An 18429-nucleotide genomic window follows, 5' to 3' on the forward strand; every position below is an offset into this window, starting at 1 on the left:
TGCTATTACATGTTAAATATGACTATGGCCAGTGACAGTGTCTTGTAAAAGACAATGACCTTGTGTCAATTGAGAACATTTAACTACGTACTAAATCAGTGGTTGTCAATTCTCTCCTTAGTGACTCCCAGAGCTAGCACACCTACCTCAACGTGTCAGCTAGAACAATAATAACGCAGAAGGAATTTCAACAATATAATAAAACAACATGTATGGTTCTTCAAAAGGATCTACAAAGAACCTTTTAGACTAACAAAGGTTCTTTAGAGAACTATTCTCCATCAAGGTCCTATAAAGAACCATAAAAATGGGGTTCTATCTGGCCCCAAAAAGGCGGTTTAACCATAGCGGAACCCTTTATTGGTGCAATATAGATCCTTTATAGAACCTTGGGAAAATGTTTTTTATAGCACCATAAAGGTTCCATTTAGAACCTTATGAGCATGGTTTTTTATAGAACCTTCAAAAAAAGGTTATATATAGCACCAAAAAGGGATCCACTATGGTTGCAAGCCAAATAACCCTTATTTGGCATTATTCAGAACCTCTTGTTTTGTGTGTAGACCTGGCTGAGAAAATGCACCCACCATATATAAGCACAGTCCTGACAGGGAGAAGTATGATGACATTGCCCCTAGACTAAGGAAGCCCCTATACCCCTTTACACCCGCGGATCTTAACTTACTGTTGACACTTAGAATACACAAGGTGCACTGGTCTAAGGCACTGCATTGCAGTGCTAGCTGTGCCACCAGAGATTCTGGGTTCGACCCCAGGCTCTGTCGTGACCGGGAGGCCCATGGGGCATTGCACAATTGGCCCAGTGTCGTCGAGGCTAGGGAGGGCTTGGCTGGCAGGCGCACTAGCGACTCCTGTGGTGGGCTGGGCGCAGTGCACGCTGACTGGGTCGCCAGGTGTATGATGTTTCCTCCGACACATTGGTGCGGCTGGCTTCCGGGTTGGATGTGCAGAGAAGCAGTGCGGCTTGGTTGGGTTGTGTTTCGGAGGACGCATGGCTCTCGACCTTCGCCTCTCCCGAGTCCGTACGTGAGTTGCAGCGATGAGACAAGACTGTAATTACCAATTGGATACCACGAAATTGGGGAGAAATAAAATAATAAAATAAAAAATAAAAGAATACACAAGGTGTATTTCTGCATGTGGCTGTTTCTCTTGTTATGTCATTCACTGACAGTTACTAAATTAGCCCGTGTCAGACAAACCATTTTATTGGTCAATTAATCCAGCCAGCTATCTAAACTTGTAGTAATCATAGTTGAATAACAGACCGAGGCTCCCCCATTGATTTTGTTAGTCACTCTCACTGAAATATCATATTAAAAACTGCAAACATTTCTCTCTACCCTATGGCAAAATGTGTACAATTGCAGGAAAGTTGCTGTAAAACTGCTAATTAGTCTCTCCGCCCCATGGCAAAAGGCGCAGAATTTCAGCAAACTTGCTTTAAAACTACAACATTTTCTTTACACCCCATAGCAAAATGTGTAGAATTGCAGGAAATTAATTGCAGATTTTTTTTTAATGATCTCCTCTGTCAAGAAGGGGGCCGCTAAAATGTTTGCTCACAAGGATCTAATGTCAGTTTTGCGTTTTTACCCCTAATGGTAAGGTTTTGGCAAAAGGAAAGCTGATCCTAGATCTGTGCCTACAATCAACTTATTCTGGAGCAGACAGAAGAATTCATTGCCACACCTGGGTCACGTTCAGCATGCACAAAACAGGAGAAAACGTTTTTGAAATATAGGAAGTATACCCAAACTTGGCTGATGATAACCCTACTTGGGGTTTTCCATTTAAAAACGTTTTCGGCCATTTGTCCTCCTGAACGCAGCCCTGCTATGATGCAAGCTGCCAACGATAACAGTTTCCTTTGCATCCTTATCACTCCTGTTGTTTTTGAGAGGTTGTTGTTGGTTAGTAAACATTAGCTGAAGCCGACCTCGTACCAATCTCGCAGCGGTCCCCTCCGTAGCTGGGCAGGCATAAGCATTTGTAAGAGTCTGCATTTTCCACACAGGTGGCTCCATTGGCACAAGGGTTGGAATGGCACACATCAACCTCTGCAAAAAAGGGGGGGGGGCGGGGTGAGACTGGTGCCTCAGGGGGTGAAGGGGCAGTTGCTTTGGCAGGGGGATGCTGGGTAACAACATCTTGGAAGTCATGGAATCGGAACAGTCTGAGATGCTGCAACATGGTGATTCAGACTCCAGCCTTACTGTGTCAGGTCATCATTGAAAGGAAGATGAATAATCATCTCAATGATGTTCACTCCTGTACATGTTAACCTTTCTTTAGACCACAATATTTGACTACTTTTTTCATAAATGTTGAACTTCTGATTCATACACTTTAGAAGAAAGATACTTGATCATATAAATGTATTAAGATCTGAAGTAAGGTTAAGTCTGGATCAGCTACTTGTTGGGTGGCAGACTCATAGAAATAGAATGACTAGATGAGAGTAATTCTAATTCTTTGGGCAGCTTTGTGTTCAGATTCATATAGGCAGAAGTTCCAAGTATGTACCCAGCATGTACCCAGTATGCACCAGGATGTTGGTAGGTGTACCAGGGGTTAGCAGGCATGCAGTAGGAAAGAGAATAGAACCAGCAGACAAATCTGTCTGAAATGGCATCATTATGACGTCCTTTCAACCGGTTTTGCCAGTTGTGTAGGCTTACTGTAGCCTAGGCAACAGCAGGACAAAAACAACACAGGATGGAGTGAATCATGATCAAGAAGTATGGTGGAGAGATCCTGAGACCTCGAGACAAGGACACGATACACACATACACGCCAAAGACTGTCTGACAAACACGAATGAGAGACCCAAAACCAGGTGCAGGCAAAACAGGAGAAAACATCACACTACAACACAAAATATACAGTGCATCAAGACAGGAAAAAGTGGGAACAAAATGCATTGTTAGTGTTAGTGAATCACATCTAAAAATATAACAAATACAGCCTACAGAATATTGCTAAATGTCTGAATATGTACAGTATCAGATAGTAGCATCGGGACAGAGGGTTGCAAAATTCCAGGAACTTTCAATAAATTCCCTGGTTTCCCAGAAATCCTGGTCGGAGGATTCTGGTTTTCCTGCTTATTCCCTTCTGATTCTGGGAATCCTCCAAACAGGATTTCAGAAAAACCATTCCTGGAATTTCGCAACCCTAATCAAACCAGAGGGACCGATGTCCAGGCATACAGTAGAGAGATGAGAAAAGCATTGTTAGAAACTTTCTTTACTAAGGTGTGTTACTTTCCAGTAAAACATTTACAACACTTCTGAGGGCGTCAGAATGGATCAGAAAGAGAGATGTGCAGAGAGTTAGGAACGAAGACCTTGCTAGGAACGAAGGAACGACGACGTCTTATGAGAGATAATGATACCCCTGCATCAGGACTCACCATACTGGCACCCTTCTCCCACTTTCCCGGGCGGACACTTGCACAACCCAACACCATCCTCCACTGAGCATGACCCAGCACCACACGGGTTAGGGTCACATGGGTTAGGGATACCTAAGCATGAATACAATTAGGATGAATATAATACAGTGTGTACCTTAGCACCAAAATGGCACCATACTCCCTATTTAGTGCACTATATAGGGAATAGGGTGACCTTTCTGATTGGCCTGTTCAATAAAAACACCATGCCACTTTAAATCATTTAAATAAGTCTGTTGGCTCTACAACGTAACAGCCAAACAAACATTATTTTAACTGTCCATAGCAATGAACATGGAGTCGACTGAAAGTGTGCTGACTCACCCTCCTCTGAGGATGGCTCCTCCATGACGGCAGGGGTCTGCAGGGAGATGGCTGGGGCAGCCAATCCGGCAGGAGCAAGGTCGGGGGCAAAGGTCACGTAAAACTCGCTGGTGGTCTCCCCCAGCTCAGCCCTGCTAGCCATGGCCTCCTCTGGCCCTTCTGTGCCCTCCATAAGCTCCCTGTTGCTGGGCGGAGAGGACAGCACCACAGGGAGCAGATCTCCAGAGTGTGCCCCAGATGAGACACCGCTGGTTGGGTGGTCAGCACCGCTCCATGTGTGGGACCCACTTCCCTGCCCGCTGAACTGCACTGGCCCAGCCCCCAGCTCCATGGAAACCGTGGTCGCCTTGGAAACCTCTGTCATGAAGTCATTAGTCAGGAAGGTGACAGCGCTGTCCTCCTCATCGCTGGTGGAGGATCTGGAGATTCCAGACATGTCCCCGGATGGGAAGCCCGACGTTCCGAACCCTGATGCGTATCCACCTCTTCCCGCTCCGTATCCGTAGTGGAGAGACCCCGAGGCCTCCTGTTCCCCTGAGGCTGACCCTGTGAGGTCAGTAAACCCTGACCCCAAGAAGGTCACACCCGGGAAGGACCCTGAGCCACTGCTGCCCGAGTCCGAACCGCTGTTATCACCACTTCTGGAGCCGTAGTTGAGAGACCCCGAGGCCTCCTGTTCCCCTGAGGCTGACCCCGTAAGGTCAGTAAACCCTGACCCCAAGAAGGTCACACCCGGGAAGAACCCTGAGCCGCTGCTGCCCGAGGCCGAACCGCTGATATCACCACTTCCGGAGCTGTAGTGGAGAGACCCCGAGGCCTCCTGTTCTCCTGAGGCTGACCCCGTGAGGTCGGTAAACCCTGACCCCAAGAAGGTCACACCCGGGAAGGACCCTGAGCCACTGCTGCCCGAGTCCGAACCGCTGTTATCACCACTTCTGGAGCCGTAGTGGAGAGACCCCGAGGCCTCCTGTTCCCCTGAGGCTGACCCCGTAAGGTCAGTAAACCCTGACCCCAAGAAGGTCACACCCGGGAAGAACCCTGAGCCGCTGCTGCCCGAGTCCGAACCGCTGATATCACCACTTCTGGAGCCGAAGTGGAGAGACCCCGAGGCCTCCTGTTCCCCTGAGGCTGACCCTGTGAGGTCGGTAAACCCTGACCCCAAGAAGGTCACACTCGGGAAGAACCCTGAGCCACTGCTGCCAGATCCGGAGCCGCTGAATTCCAGGCCCCCTCCACCCAGCTCCTTCTCTTTGTGTGTGTGAGAGGTGGAACCCTCCACCAGTTTACCATCGATCAGCAGGACCTGAGTGTCTCCGCTTCCTGACTCCTCTCCCGAATGACTACCGGAGCCTCCTGAGGGAAAGAATCCTGAGGGAAATCCGGAATACTCCTCACTGGAACTAGAGCTGGAGCCGGACGACATTCCAGACAACTCCCCACTTTCCCCAGAGCTGCTGGAGCTGTCAGACGAAGAGCCGCTCTCCTCAGAACTGACACCGGAGCCACTTCCCGATCCCGACAGGAACCCACTGCCACTGAACATTCCCAATCCCATTTCCGTGGGGAAGGTGAGGATCCCAGTGATTCCCTCTCCAGCCTCCTGAGGACCCCCAGAGCCCAAACCGGATAAAACGCTGCCACTCCCTGAAGAGAAGGTGACCGTTATTCCCTCTCCAGCCTCCTGAGGACCCCCAGAGCCCAAACCGGATAAAACGCTGCCACTCCCTGAAGAGAAGGTGACCGTTATTCCCTCTCCAGCCTCCTGAGGACCCCCAGAGCCCAAACCGGATAAAACGCTGCCACTCCCTGAAGAGAAGGTGACCGTTATTCCCTCTCCAGCCTCCTGAGGACCCCCAGAGCCCAAATCGGATAAAACACTGCCCCTCCCTGAAGTGACCGTTATTCCCGATCCGTCTCCACTCAGCCCCGAGCCGAACGCATCTCCACTACTCAGACCAGATGATCCGCTGGGAATCTCTGCGCTTCCGCTGCCTGAAAGATCACCTGACCCGGACAGATCCCCGGAATGAGGCAGTTCACCGGAGTGATCACCAGAGAGATCTCCGGAGGATCCACTCGCCCCAGAGGCCCCGGAACCAGAACCTGAGGACTCCACAGAGATGGGAGGAGTGATGGAAGGCAGGACTGTGGAGAGAGAGTGAGAGTCAGAGAGAGACACAGAGAGCGAGAGAGAAAGAAAGAAAAGTGATTTACATATTTCAGTAATGTATATACAGTGTATATTTATAGTGTAGAATTCCATAAAATGCTTATTAAAGGCAAGTGAAGTGACTATGGCTCTTACCAGGCCTCAGCAAATCAGTGATGGATGTGAGGTTAACCAAAGCCTCTTCTATCTCTGTGATGTTCAATCCAGTTTCATTGGCGACAAACAAGATGTCCACTACAGGAAACAAAAAGATCTTAGTGAGTGAGTGAGTGAGTGACTGAGTGAGTGAGTGACTGAGTGAGTGGGTGGGTGGGTGAGAGAAGGTGAGTGAGTGACCATGCAAGCGAACAACTGAGTGAGAGTGAATGATAATGCGAGCGAGTGAAGACGGAGTGAGAGGGTGAGTGAGTGATATAATGAGTGAAGGACTGAGTGAGAGAGTGGGTGAGTGGGTTGGTGGGTGAGTGAGTGAGTGAGTGAGAGAGTGGGTGAGTGGGTGGGTGGGTGAGTAGGTGGGTGAGTGGGTGACTGGGTGAGTGAGTGAGTGGGTGGGTGGGTGATTGAGAGATGACACATTATTCTATTACATTCCTGTGTCTATCCAAGACCAACGTACAGTTTTGATTGCGTTTTAGCCTGAATATTTTTTTGATGTTGAAATAAAGTGGAAACAACATGACTTACAGTGCCTTGCGAAAGTATTCGGCCCCCTTGAACTTTGCAACCTTTTGCCACATTTCAGGCTTCAAACATAAAGATATAAAACTGTATTTTTTTGTGAAGAATCAACAACAAGTGGGACACAATCATGAAGTGGAACGACATTTATTGGATATTTCAAACTTTTTTAACATATCAAAAACTGAAAAATTGGGCGTGCAAAATTATTCAGCCCCCTTAAGTTAATACTTTGTAGCACCACCTTTTGCTGTGATTACAGCTGTAAGTCGCTCGGGGTATGTCTCTATCAGTTTTGCACATCGAGAGACTGACATTGTTTCCCATTCCTCCTTGCAAAACAGCTCGAGCTCAGTGAGGTTGGATGGAGAGCATTTGTGAACAGCAGTTTTCAGTTCTTTCCACAGATTCTCGATTGGATTCAGGTCTGGACTTTGACTTGGCCATTCTAACACCTGGATATGTTTATTTTTGAACCATTCCATTGTAGATTTTGCTTTATGTTTTGGATCATTGTCTTGTTGGAAGACAAATCTCCGTCCCAGTCTCAGGTCTTTTGCAGACTCCATCAGGTTTTCTTCCAGAATGGTCCTATATTTGGCTCCATCCATCTTCCCATCAATTTTAACCATCTTCCCTGTCCCTGCTGAAGAAAAGCAGGCCCAAATTATGATGCTGCCACCACCATGTTTGACAGTGGGGATGGTGTGTTCAGCTGTGTTGCTTTTACGCCAAACATAACGTTTTGCATTGTTGCCAAAAAGTTACATTTTGGTTTCATCTGACCAGAGCACCTTCTTCCACATGTTTGGTGTGTCTCCCAGGTGGCTTGTGGCAAACTTTAAACAACACTTTTTATGGATATCTTTAAGAAATGGCTTTCTTCTTGCCACTCTTCCATAAAGGCCAGATTTGTGCAATATACGACTGATTGTTGTCCTATGGACAGAGTCTCCCACCTCAGCTGTAGATCTCTGCAGTTCATCCAGAGTGATCATGGGCCTCTTGGCTGCATCTCTGATCAGTCTTCTCCTTGTATGAGCTGAAAGTTTAGAGGGACGGCCAGGTCTTGGTAGATTTGCAGTGGTCTGATACTCCTTCCATTTCAATATTATCGCTTACACAGTGCTCCTTGGGATGTTTAAAGCTTGGGAAATCTTTTTGTATCCAAATCCGGCTTTAAACTTCTTCACAACAGTATCTCGGACCTGCCTGGTGTGTTCCTTGTTCTTCATGATGCTCTCTGCGCTTTTAACGGACCTCTGAGACTATCACCGTGCAGGTGCATTTATACAGAGACTTGATTACACACAGGTGGATTGTATTTATCATCATTAGTCATTTAGGTCAACATTGGATCATTCAGAGATCCTCACTGAACTTCTGGAGAGAGTTTGCTGCACTGAAAGTAAAGGGGCTGAATAATTTTGCACGCCCAATTTTTCAGTTTTTGATTTGTTAAAAAAGTTTGAAATATCCAATAAATGTCGTTCCACTTCATGATTGTGTCCCACTTGTTGTTGATTCTTCACAAAAAAATACAGTTTTATATCTTTATGTTTGAAGCCTGAAATGTGGCAAAAGGTCGCAAAGTTCAAGGGGGCCGAATACTTTCGCAAGGCACTGTACAGTGGGGAGACCAAGTATTTGATACACTGCCGATTTTGCAGGTTTTCCTACTTACAAAGCATGTAGAGGTCTGTAATTCTTTATCATAGGTACACTTCAACTGTGAAAGACGGAATAAAAAATCCAGAAAAACATTGTATGATTTTTAAGTAATTAATTTGCATTTTATTGCATGACATAAGTATTTGATATATCAGAAAAGCACAACTTAATATTTGGTACAGAAACCTTTGTTTGCAATTACAGAGATCATACGTTTCCTGTAGTTCTTGACCAGGTTTGCACAAACTGCAGCAGGGATTTTGGCCCACTCCTCCATACAGACCTTCTCCAGATCCTTCAGGTTTCGGGGCTGTCGCTGGGCAATACGGACTTTCAGCTCCCTCCAAAGATTTTCTATTGGGTTCAGGTCTGGAGACTGGCTAGGCCACTCCAGGACCTTGAGATGCTTCTTACGGAGCCACTCCTTAGTTGCCCTGGCTGTGTGTTTCGGGTTGTTGTCATGCTGGAAGACCCAGCCACGACCCATCCTCAATGCTCCTTGTTGGCCAAGATCTCGCGATACATGGCCCCATCCATCCTCCCCTCAATACGGTGCAGTCGTCCTGTCCCCTTTGCAGAAAAGCATCCCCAAAGAATGATGTTTCCACCTCCATGCTTCACGGTTGGGATGGTGTTCTTGGGGTTGTACTCATCCTTCTTCTTCCTCCAAACACAGCGAGTGGAGTTTAGACCAAAAAGCTCTATTTTTGTCTCATCAGACCACATGACCTTCTCCCATTCCTCCTCTGGATCATCCAGATGGTCATTGGCAAACTTCAGATGGGCCTGGACATGCGCTGGCTTGAGCAGGGGGACCTTGCGTGCGCTGCAGGATTTTAATCCATGACGGCGTAGTGTGTTACTAATGGTTTTCTTTGAGACGGTGGTCCCAGCTCTCTTCAGGTCATTGACCAGGTCCTGCCGTGTAGTTCTGGGCTGATCCCTCACCTTCCTCATGATCATTGATACCCCACGAGGTGAGATCTTGCATGGAGCCCCAGACCGAGGGTGATTGACCGTCATCTTGAACTTCTTCCATTTTCTAATAATTGCGCCAACAGTTGTTGCCTTCTCACCAAGCTGCTTGCCTATTGTCCTGTAGCCCATCCCAGCCTTGTGCAGGTCTACAATTTTATATCTGATGCCCTTACACAGCCCTCTGGTCTTGGCCATTGTGGAGAGGTTGGAGTCTGTTTGATTGAGTGTGTGGACAGGTGTCTTTTATACAGGTAATGAGTTCAAACAGGTGCAGTTAATACAGGTAATGAGTGGAGAACAGGTGGGCTTCTTAAAGAAAACTAACAGGTCTGTGAGAGATGGAATTCTTACAGGTTGGTAGGTGATCAAATACTTATGTCATGCAATAAAATGCAAATTAATTACTTAAAAATCATACAATGTGATTTTCTGGATTTTTGTTTTTGATTCCGTCTTTCACAGTTGAAGTGTACCTATGATAAAAATGACAGACCTCTACATGCTTTGCAAGTAGGAAAACCTGCAAAATCGGCAGTGTATCAAATACTTGTTCTCCCCACTGTATGATTCAACACATTTCAGTCCAAACCTTTGAAGCAGTAGGCGTCATATCTGGAATACAGGTCTGGGTATCCCGTCTGGTTGTTGTGGGTGTATACTGTGTACACCCCTGCCTTCCCTGCACCACACGCCGCCCGGGGGTTGGTGATGGGGTACCGGACACTCCGGTCGATTAGCCAGCCTGCGCGGCAATTATCCAAGCCTTGTCTCCAGGCGGCGTAGAGCTGGCCAGTAGAGGCCAGGGTAGCGTTCAGCTCCTGACAGTGAGACAGAGCACCGTCATAGGTGAAGCCATCACTGGAGCCAGCATGGAACACATCACCTAGAGAAGAGAGGACAGTCAGGTTAAGGGATGAGAGGATGGTGAGAAGAGGACAGTCAGGTTAACGGATGAGAGGATGGTGAGAAGAGGACAGTCAGGTTAAGGGATGAGAGGATGGTGAGAAGATAAGAGAAGACAGTCAGGTTAAGGGATGAGAGGATGGTGAGAAGAGAAGACAGTCAGGTTAAGGGATGAGAGGATGGTGAGAAGAGGACAGTCGGGTTAAGGGATGAGAGGATGATGAAGAGGACAGTCAGGTTAAGGGATGAGAGGATGAAGAGAAGAGGACAGTCAGGTTAAGGGATGAGAGGATGGTGAGAAGAGGACAGTCAGGTTAAGGGATGAGAGGATGGTGAGAAGAGGACAGTCAGGTTAAGGGATGAGAGGATGAAGAAAAGAGAAGAGAAGACAGTCAGGTTAAGGGATGAGAGGATGGTGACAAGAGAAGAGAAGACAGTCAGGTTAAGGGATGAGAGGATGAAGAGAAGAGAAGACAGTCAGGTTAAGGGATGAGAGGATGAAGAGAAGAGAAGACAGTCAGGTTAAGGGATGAGAGGATGGTGACAAGAGAAGAGAAGACAGTCAGGTTAAGGGATGAGAGGATGGTGAGAAGAGAAGACAGTCAGGTTGAAGGGATGAGAGGATGGTGAGAAGAGGACAGTCGGGTTAAGGGATGAAAGGATGGTGAAGAGGACAGTCAGGTTAAGGGATGAGAGGATGAAGAGAAGAGAAGAGGACAGTCAGGTTAAGGGATGAGATGATGGTGAGAAGAGGACAGTCAGGTTAAGGGATGAGAGGATGGTGAGAAGAGAAGAGAAGAGAGGACGTGGACAAGCGAGTCAGTGCTCAAAACAACTCCCACAGCGATGTGGTTTGTGATAAGTCAAACCTCTTTTTCAATTGCCATTCATTTCCCACATAGTTAAGACAGTGTAAATATAATAAACTAGCCCAACCTCTTGACTTATCTTTAAAGACTACTACTGCAATAGACAGACAAGAAATAGACACAAGGTATGACATCTCTGGGTTACAAAGTGATTCAAGAGCAATTTGAGTGAACAAAACCTAGTGTGTTTTCTCACCCCTGAGTCTGTCCACGTAGCAGTACACATCGTAGTGTTCGTCAGCGGGCCTCAGTCCATAGGTCCTCACTCCTGGTAAAGTCTCCAGATCCCCAGAGCACTTCTCCAGAGGAGACACGATGGGATACCTGTGCATGAAAACAACCTTTATTCACAGCCATGAATGGGAGTATAATGAAGAAGAAGATGGTTGTACTGATGGTAAGGAACAGTACCAAGGACTAGAAACAAGTACAGTATCTGTATGTGGTACAGGTGGCCGCCGGCTGGCAGCACCTTCATTGGGGAGGATGGCTCATAGTAATGGCTGGAATGGAATAAATGGAATGGAATGGTACAAATCAAACACATTTTTGATACCACTCCATTGACTCCATTCCAGCCATTATTACGAGCCATCCTCCCCTCATCAGCCTCCTGTAGTTAGTATGTGTGTGTGTGTGTGTGTGTGTGTGTGTGTGTGTGTGTGTGTGTGTGTGTGTGTGTGTGTGTGTGTGTGTGTGTGTGTGTGTGTGTGTGTGTGTGTGTGTGTGTATGCATGTATTAATCTGTCTGTAGTTCTGTCTTTAAATATGTTTGTGTGCCCATGTATACAGACAAGTGTGTGTGTGTCTTCCTGCCTACCTGACGGTCTGATCCAGAAGCCAGCCTGCATCACACTGGTTGAGGCCGGCCTCATAGGCAGCCTGGAGCTGCTCTGGGGTGGCGATGGAGGCTCCAACACTCCGACAGGCCAGCTGGGCCTCCACGTAGGTGAAGGCATAGCGACTTGATCCAGCACGGTAGTGAAACACCACGCCTACAGATGGAGAGGTAATTACGCTGATATAATGTGGTTGATCTCATGCACCAAACACATTAATCACCACAGTGTGTTTTTATTCACAGTTTGTAATCATTCAGATTTTTTGATCAATTATTTGTTGTGTTCTTCAGAGTGTGCCGTAAAAACGACGTTGCAAATATCCTCTCACAGTCAACCAATAAAGCTTGCTAGTCTCCTCAGCAATGACTGCAATTCTTCTCTTTCCATTTCAACATGAAACACTCAGTAGTATTGAAAGTAGGGCTTGTACACTCAGTTGTTCCAGAAACAACTTTCCCAACACAGGGTCCCATGAAAAGTGACTAAGTTTGCTATTTACAGTCAAACCCAGCAGATATCCAGTCACTGACCTGTAGCAGAAAATAAATATCCTGATCTGCTCACTTCGCCCATCTCACTCTCCACATCCGGCCTGGCCGTTACTCTCCCCACCACATCCACAACCAACTCTGTCACACTGGGCGGCTGTGGCAGGGGCAGCTCGGTGACACTGGGCGGCTGTGGTAGGGGCAGCTCGGTGACACTGGGCGGCTGTGGCAGCTCGGTGACACTGGGCGGCTGTGGCAGGGGCAGCTCGGTGACACTGGGCGGCTGTGGTAGGGGCAGCTCGGTGACACTGGGCGGCTGTGCCAGCTCGGTGACACTGGGCGGCTGTGGCAGCTCGGTGACACTGGGCGGCTGTGGCAGGGGCAACTCAGTGCCGAAGGTGAAGTCCACACTAGTGGGTTTCTGGGTGGCCAGGTCCTCGCCCTGCGCCTCGCTCTCTGTGGTCATGTTCCTGAAGAACACCTCGGGAGGACCCTGGGTCACCGTGGCAACGCTCAGCACGCCGCTGCCCGCCTCGGTGGGCACCACCATGCCTGAGCCCTCCTCGTCCGTTTCTAGAGGAGACAGAAGAAAGGGTTCAGGCACGTGATTGTTGGGAACGGTTTCCAAAAGGAAACATGTGGTGAGAATGGTTGTTTACTGTTTCACTTAACACTGTTGTGATCCTGAACAAATTCAGCCATTTGACAAATATGAAACAATTAAACGCTTAAAAATATGACATAAATATGACACTAAAACGCACGCACACACACACACACACTTACAAATATGACACTAAAACGCACGCGCACACACACACACACACACACACACACACACACTTACAAATATGACACTAAAACGCACGCACACACACACACACTTACAAATATGACACTAAAACGCATGCACACACACACACACACACTTACAAATATGACACTAAAACGCACGCACACACACACACACATACACACACACACACACACACACACACACACACCCACACACACAAATATGACACTAAAACGCACACACACACGCTTACAAATATGACACTAAAACGGGCACACACACACGCTAACAAATATGACACTAAAACACACACGCTAACAAATATGACACTAAAACGCACGCACACACACACACACACACACACTTACAAATATGACACTAAAACGCACGCACACACACACACACTTACAAATATGACACTAAAACGCACGCACACACACACACACTTACAAATATGACACTAAAACGCACACACACACGCTTACAAATATGACACTAAAACGGGCACACACACACGCTAACAAATATGACACTAAAACACACACACACGCTAACAAATATGACACTAAAACGCACACACACGCTAACAAATATGACACTAAAACGCACACACACGCTAACAAATATGACACTAAAACGCACACACACGCTTACAAATATGACACTAAAACACACACACACACACACACACACACACTAACAAATATGACAATAAAACACTTACCAATATGAAACATTAAATAATCTTGTGTCGGTAGGTTCATTCCAATGATAACACATTCCAGTCTATGGTTGATTCACAGTGTAACATATCCTGGTTCTAGATCTGTTTGTGCTATATAGCCAACTCCTATAGGAGATGCCAAGACGACACAAACAGATCTGGGACCAGGCTAAATGCAACCTACCTGTGTAGCAGTAGGCATCATAGCGGGATTCGGGGAGGGGGTACCCCGTCTGGTTGACGTGGAGGTACACGGTCCGTACCCCCAGCAGACCCCCTCCGCACTGCGGCCTCCGGACATTGATGGGGTAGCGGACGCTCCTGTCTCCTAGCCAGCCTGCATTGCACACATCCAGACCAGCCTGCCAGGCCAGGTACAGCTGTCCTGTGGTGGCCAACAGGGCCCCCTGCTTACTACACTGTTCCTCAGCCTCAGAGTAGGTGAACTTAGCCACAGAGCCAGAGTAGAACACACTGCCTGGGAGAGGAGAGTACAGGGGAGGATGGACGTAAGATAGTGTGACATGTTCAGTGTTACTTGAGGTTGATAGTTGTGTAGTTAAGAATATTTGAGTCAATATAACTAATTTCATTGATTAAGGCAATCCACATTAATCATAATTAAAATGTTCACAATTTTCACATCAGTCAGAAAAAGGAGTCTGTGAAAACGACTGTATTCTCCAAAGTGAACATGTCCTGATCTCATCCTGTCACTCACTTATGAAAAAAAGATCAGGGATGTCTCCTTGGTTACCTGTCATCTTCTCGGCAAAACAGTACACGTCGTAAGTCTCGTTGACATCTCTCACTCCGTAGGTTCGCACCCCGGGGAACTCGTCTTTGTCGCCATAGCAATTCTCACGTGGATCATGGATTGGGTACCTTTCACAGAAAACAGAAATGAGTGCAAAATCCATACCAGTGCAGAGTGATTGGCCTACCTTGCAGAGAGATACTTTAAAGTGCTATCATGTGGGGATCTGATGTATATCTCGTTGTATATGTTTTGATCCAAATACATTCTATTCAATTCAGTGTGTTGGTTTAAACACCTCCAGGCAGAGCCGTGTTAGTTTATTGATTCAATCGGAGCCTTTGTCTTCCTTCCTGGGTAACATTATTTCAAACATATTTTTAAGGTTAAAAAGCTTTAAAAAGCTTCTTAGTCCCAGGCTAGGCTTAATCTGTGTCCGGGAAACTGGTCCATAATTTTCCTCTAAACCTTCCAGTAATTCTGAGAAATCAACTAGAGGAGATTTATGGAATGAGGGCTTTCGTTCTGAGGTGTTGAAAAAAACGTACAGGTGACATCAGAGAAAGGTAAACACAATCCTCTAGGTTTTTGCCAGGGATGGAAGGAGGGATGCATGGAGGACAAGAGAGGCTGTGTGTCGAGAGGAAGTGACATGTTCAGAGGCTCAGCTGTCAAACATTCTACAGGAAGTTCTGCATGGCAGACATCTGTGTTTAGACGGAGGATCAAACCAAATACTGACGTGAAAATGTAAACATTACATAAATGGACAATGTTGAAATACAAACCGTCAAGTATAACTCTATTTATAATTCCTGTATGAAGTAAATGACCTCATGATGCTTGGAGAACTGTATGCACAGTCATTATAAACTGTTAAATAAAATATTTTAACTTATTTTCAAACATTGGATAGATTGCAGATCTGGGTTCAAAATTAGACCATTGTTGTCTTTCAAAGCATTTGATTGAGCCTAGTTGGAGTGCCAGATAGGTAAAGCTTGCACTTTTGGGATTATTCCATTGGCTCCATTGTGTCAGGCAAGCTCACTCAAGCTCACTTAATATTTTAAAGAAAACAAACAGTATTTGAAGACAAGCCTTATAGACTCCCTCCTTCACTTTGTTCTGAAATCAGTTCAGTTATTTCCAGTCACTTCATTCACTTCACTGCTTTTGGCACTGATCTGAAAACAGCAACTGATTTCAGATCAGTGCAGATGAAGGAGAGGGATATAGGCTGACCTGACAGTCTGGTCAGAGAGCCAGCCGGCATCACACTGGTGGAAGCCGTCATCGTACGCGGCCTGGAGCTGCTCTGGGGTCGCGATCACAGCACTGTTCTGGATACAGGCTGCCTTGGCCTTCTCAAAGGTCAGAGTGTAGCGTGTCGTGATGGCCCGGTAGTGAAACACGATACCTGGAGAGAGACAACAGTGTAACAGCGACAGAGCAGCCACTAATGCCTCCATAAAATAATTAGATCACTGCCTATCTGTGTGGCTTAAAGATACATTATTTATTTTGCTTCAAAGTTGTCTGTATGGTTCATATACAGTACATAGAGCAAATTATAGAATATCAACAACAACAAAAATACTCATGAAACCATACAAATCCTTAGTTTTAGGCAAATAACATTTTTAATGTCCTAAAATCAAAAGATCAAAAGAAACTCACGTGTGTACAGGGGTAGCTTTAAACACCAACTTTGTTTACAAAGAGAGCAATATCCAAAGATGAATTCCTTGGCAACAAGCAGTCGTCACACTCCCACTACCCTCTGTCCCTACCTTGAACCAGGACGTCCACAGTGTCATGGTTGTCCTCGATGCCGTGCTGGACCTCACATCGGTAGGTGCCGGTGTCGTTGGACCTCAACTCTGTGATCTTGATGCTGGCGTCAGTGGGGGTCTGGGGGTAGCCCACCATGTGGACCCGGTCCAGATAGTCCTCCTCCACCTTGACCTCTCCGTCCATGGCCACCAGGATGACAGAGACACGCTCCTTGGTGATGCGGCTCCATTTGATACGGTGAGACAGGGGGGCAATGGTGGGGGCGCCGGGGTCGTGGACGGTGTGGTCCTGAAAGTAGGGTTAAAGTTCAAGTTTATTAGAAAAACATAATTACATTACAATACAATATTAAATACTATTTTTATGTTGATGACCACTCTGAAATAAAACACATCAAGTCACATAATGGTGGAACTACAATGGGGTTTCTTATCATGGAACTTTGTATCACTGTAACTTATCATTAATGGGTCAATTGAACTGCAGTCCTGTCTAACTGAGTTTTTTCTCCTCACCAGGACTCAAATATGTGAAAAGAATTGATACATAAAACAGTATCATGAGAAACATGAAAACAAGTCAAAACAAAGTGGAGGGAGTTAAAACAGTGGAGGGAGTTAAAACAGTGAAGGGAGTTAAAACAGTGGAGGGAGTTAAAACAGTGAAGGGAGTTAAAACAGTGGAGGGAGTTAAAACAGTGAAGGGAGTTAAAACAGTGGAGGGAGTTAAAACAGTAAAGGGAGTTAAAACAGTGGAGGGAGTTAAAACAGTGAAGGGAGTTAAAACAGTGGAGGGAGCTAAAACAGTGGAGAGAGTTAAAACAGTGGAGGGAGTTAAAACAGTGGAGGGAGGGTCCCTGAAACAGGAGATAGTAATCTTGTTCATTTTAAATGAAAAAATAAAAAATTATATGATATGTATTGCTAAATCCAACATCCTTATTTCTCATAACTGTGTAGTATTGATATTGGTGCCAGGCCGACCCACCTGGAAGTAACAGGGTAGTACCAAGGTGCTGCCCAGTAGAGGGCGCTGAGGCAGCTCCAGGGGGACGCTCACACTCAATGTGTCCTCAGGGTCTGGAGGGGAAGAGGGCAGAGAGATGGACACACACACACACACACACACACACACACACACACACACACATATATATATATATATAAACACACAATGATTAGCAACCAGACACAGGTAAAGACACAGTCACACGAACACACAAAAAGCCATGTAACCAGACACAGATAAATATGTCATTTCATATGCACTGTATAGTGAGGAGTAATATGTCCACATACCCAGAAAGGAGTGCTGCTCATAGCTGCTGATTTGCTGATAATTGTTGAATGTTGCCGAGGTGACGGACAGACAAACACAAAGTAATACAATCCACCTGGTCATAGTTTACCTGAAATCAAAAGAAGAAACGCTGACTATGCACCCTAGGAAGTGTTCTGATACATTGTAGTTTTAGGTTAATGTTATTCAAAGGCATTGATTGGCCTAAATTCATGCAAATTCATTAAAAGACCTTAAAATCAAAGACAGACCAGTTCTGTCTAAGAATGTTGACCATTAAGGATCACTTCCACACAAACCCTCTGTACCTCTCCTGGCCTCTGACTTCTACTAGAATGCCTTGTTAATGTAACTAGAGTCACTCATGCTGCCTCAGCTTCTGGCCCCAGTCCACTGACTACATCTAGAATAGATCATCATAATACAATAGTAATACATTGCATTCGGAACGTATTCAGATCCCTTGACGTTTTCCACATTTTGTTACGTTACAGCCTTATTCTAAAGTGGATTAAATCGTTTTTTGAACCTCATCAATCTCCACACAATACCCCATAATGACAAAGCAAAAGCAGGTTTTTAGACATTTTTGCAAATGTATAATTTTTTAAAACATAAGTATTCAGACCCTTTACTCAGTACTTTGTTGAAGCAC

At 46.1% G+C, this 18429-nt stretch overlaps 1 protein-coding gene across 1 annotated transcript in view; it reads right to left on the reverse strand.

Annotated features, from left to right (window-relative positions):
* LOC139384600 (aggrecan core protein-like) overlaps positions 1 to 18429 on the reverse strand; it is a 37956-nt gene that overhangs the window by 2487 nt on the left and 17040 nt on the right. The window contains exons 2-15 of the mRNA XM_071129424.1: positions 17774 to 17883; positions 17463 to 17554; positions 16472 to 16763; positions 15924 to 16098; positions 14679 to 14806; positions 14106 to 14399; positions 12444 to 12974; positions 11892 to 12066; positions 11268 to 11395; positions 9889 to 10182; positions 6108 to 6206; positions 3803 to 5947; positions 3437 to 3550; positions 1968 to 2081 (exon numbers count right to left, since the gene is read on the reverse strand). Of these exons, the coding sequence (XP_070985525.1) occupies positions 1968 to 2081; positions 3437 to 3550; positions 3803 to 5947; positions 6108 to 6206; positions 9889 to 10182; positions 11268 to 11395; positions 11892 to 12066; positions 12444 to 12974; positions 14106 to 14399; positions 14679 to 14806; positions 15924 to 16098; positions 16472 to 16763; positions 17463 to 17554; positions 17774 to 17876 (4684 nt within the window). The 5' untranslated portion in view covers positions 17877 to 17883. The remainder of the gene's footprint in view (positions 1 to 1967; positions 2082 to 3436; positions 3551 to 3802; positions 5948 to 6107; positions 6207 to 9888; positions 10183 to 11267; positions 11396 to 11891; positions 12067 to 12443; positions 12975 to 14105; positions 14400 to 14678; positions 14807 to 15923; positions 16099 to 16471; positions 16764 to 17462; positions 17555 to 17773; positions 17884 to 18429) is intronic.

This window comes from Oncorhynchus clarkii, chromosome 26 (assembly GCF_045791955.1).
Source record: "Oncorhynchus clarkii lewisi isolate Uvic-CL-2024 chromosome 26, UVic_Ocla_1.0, whole genome shotgun sequence".
Taxonomy (NCBI): Eukaryota; Metazoa; Chordata; class Actinopteri; order Salmoniformes; family Salmonidae; genus Oncorhynchus; species Oncorhynchus clarkii.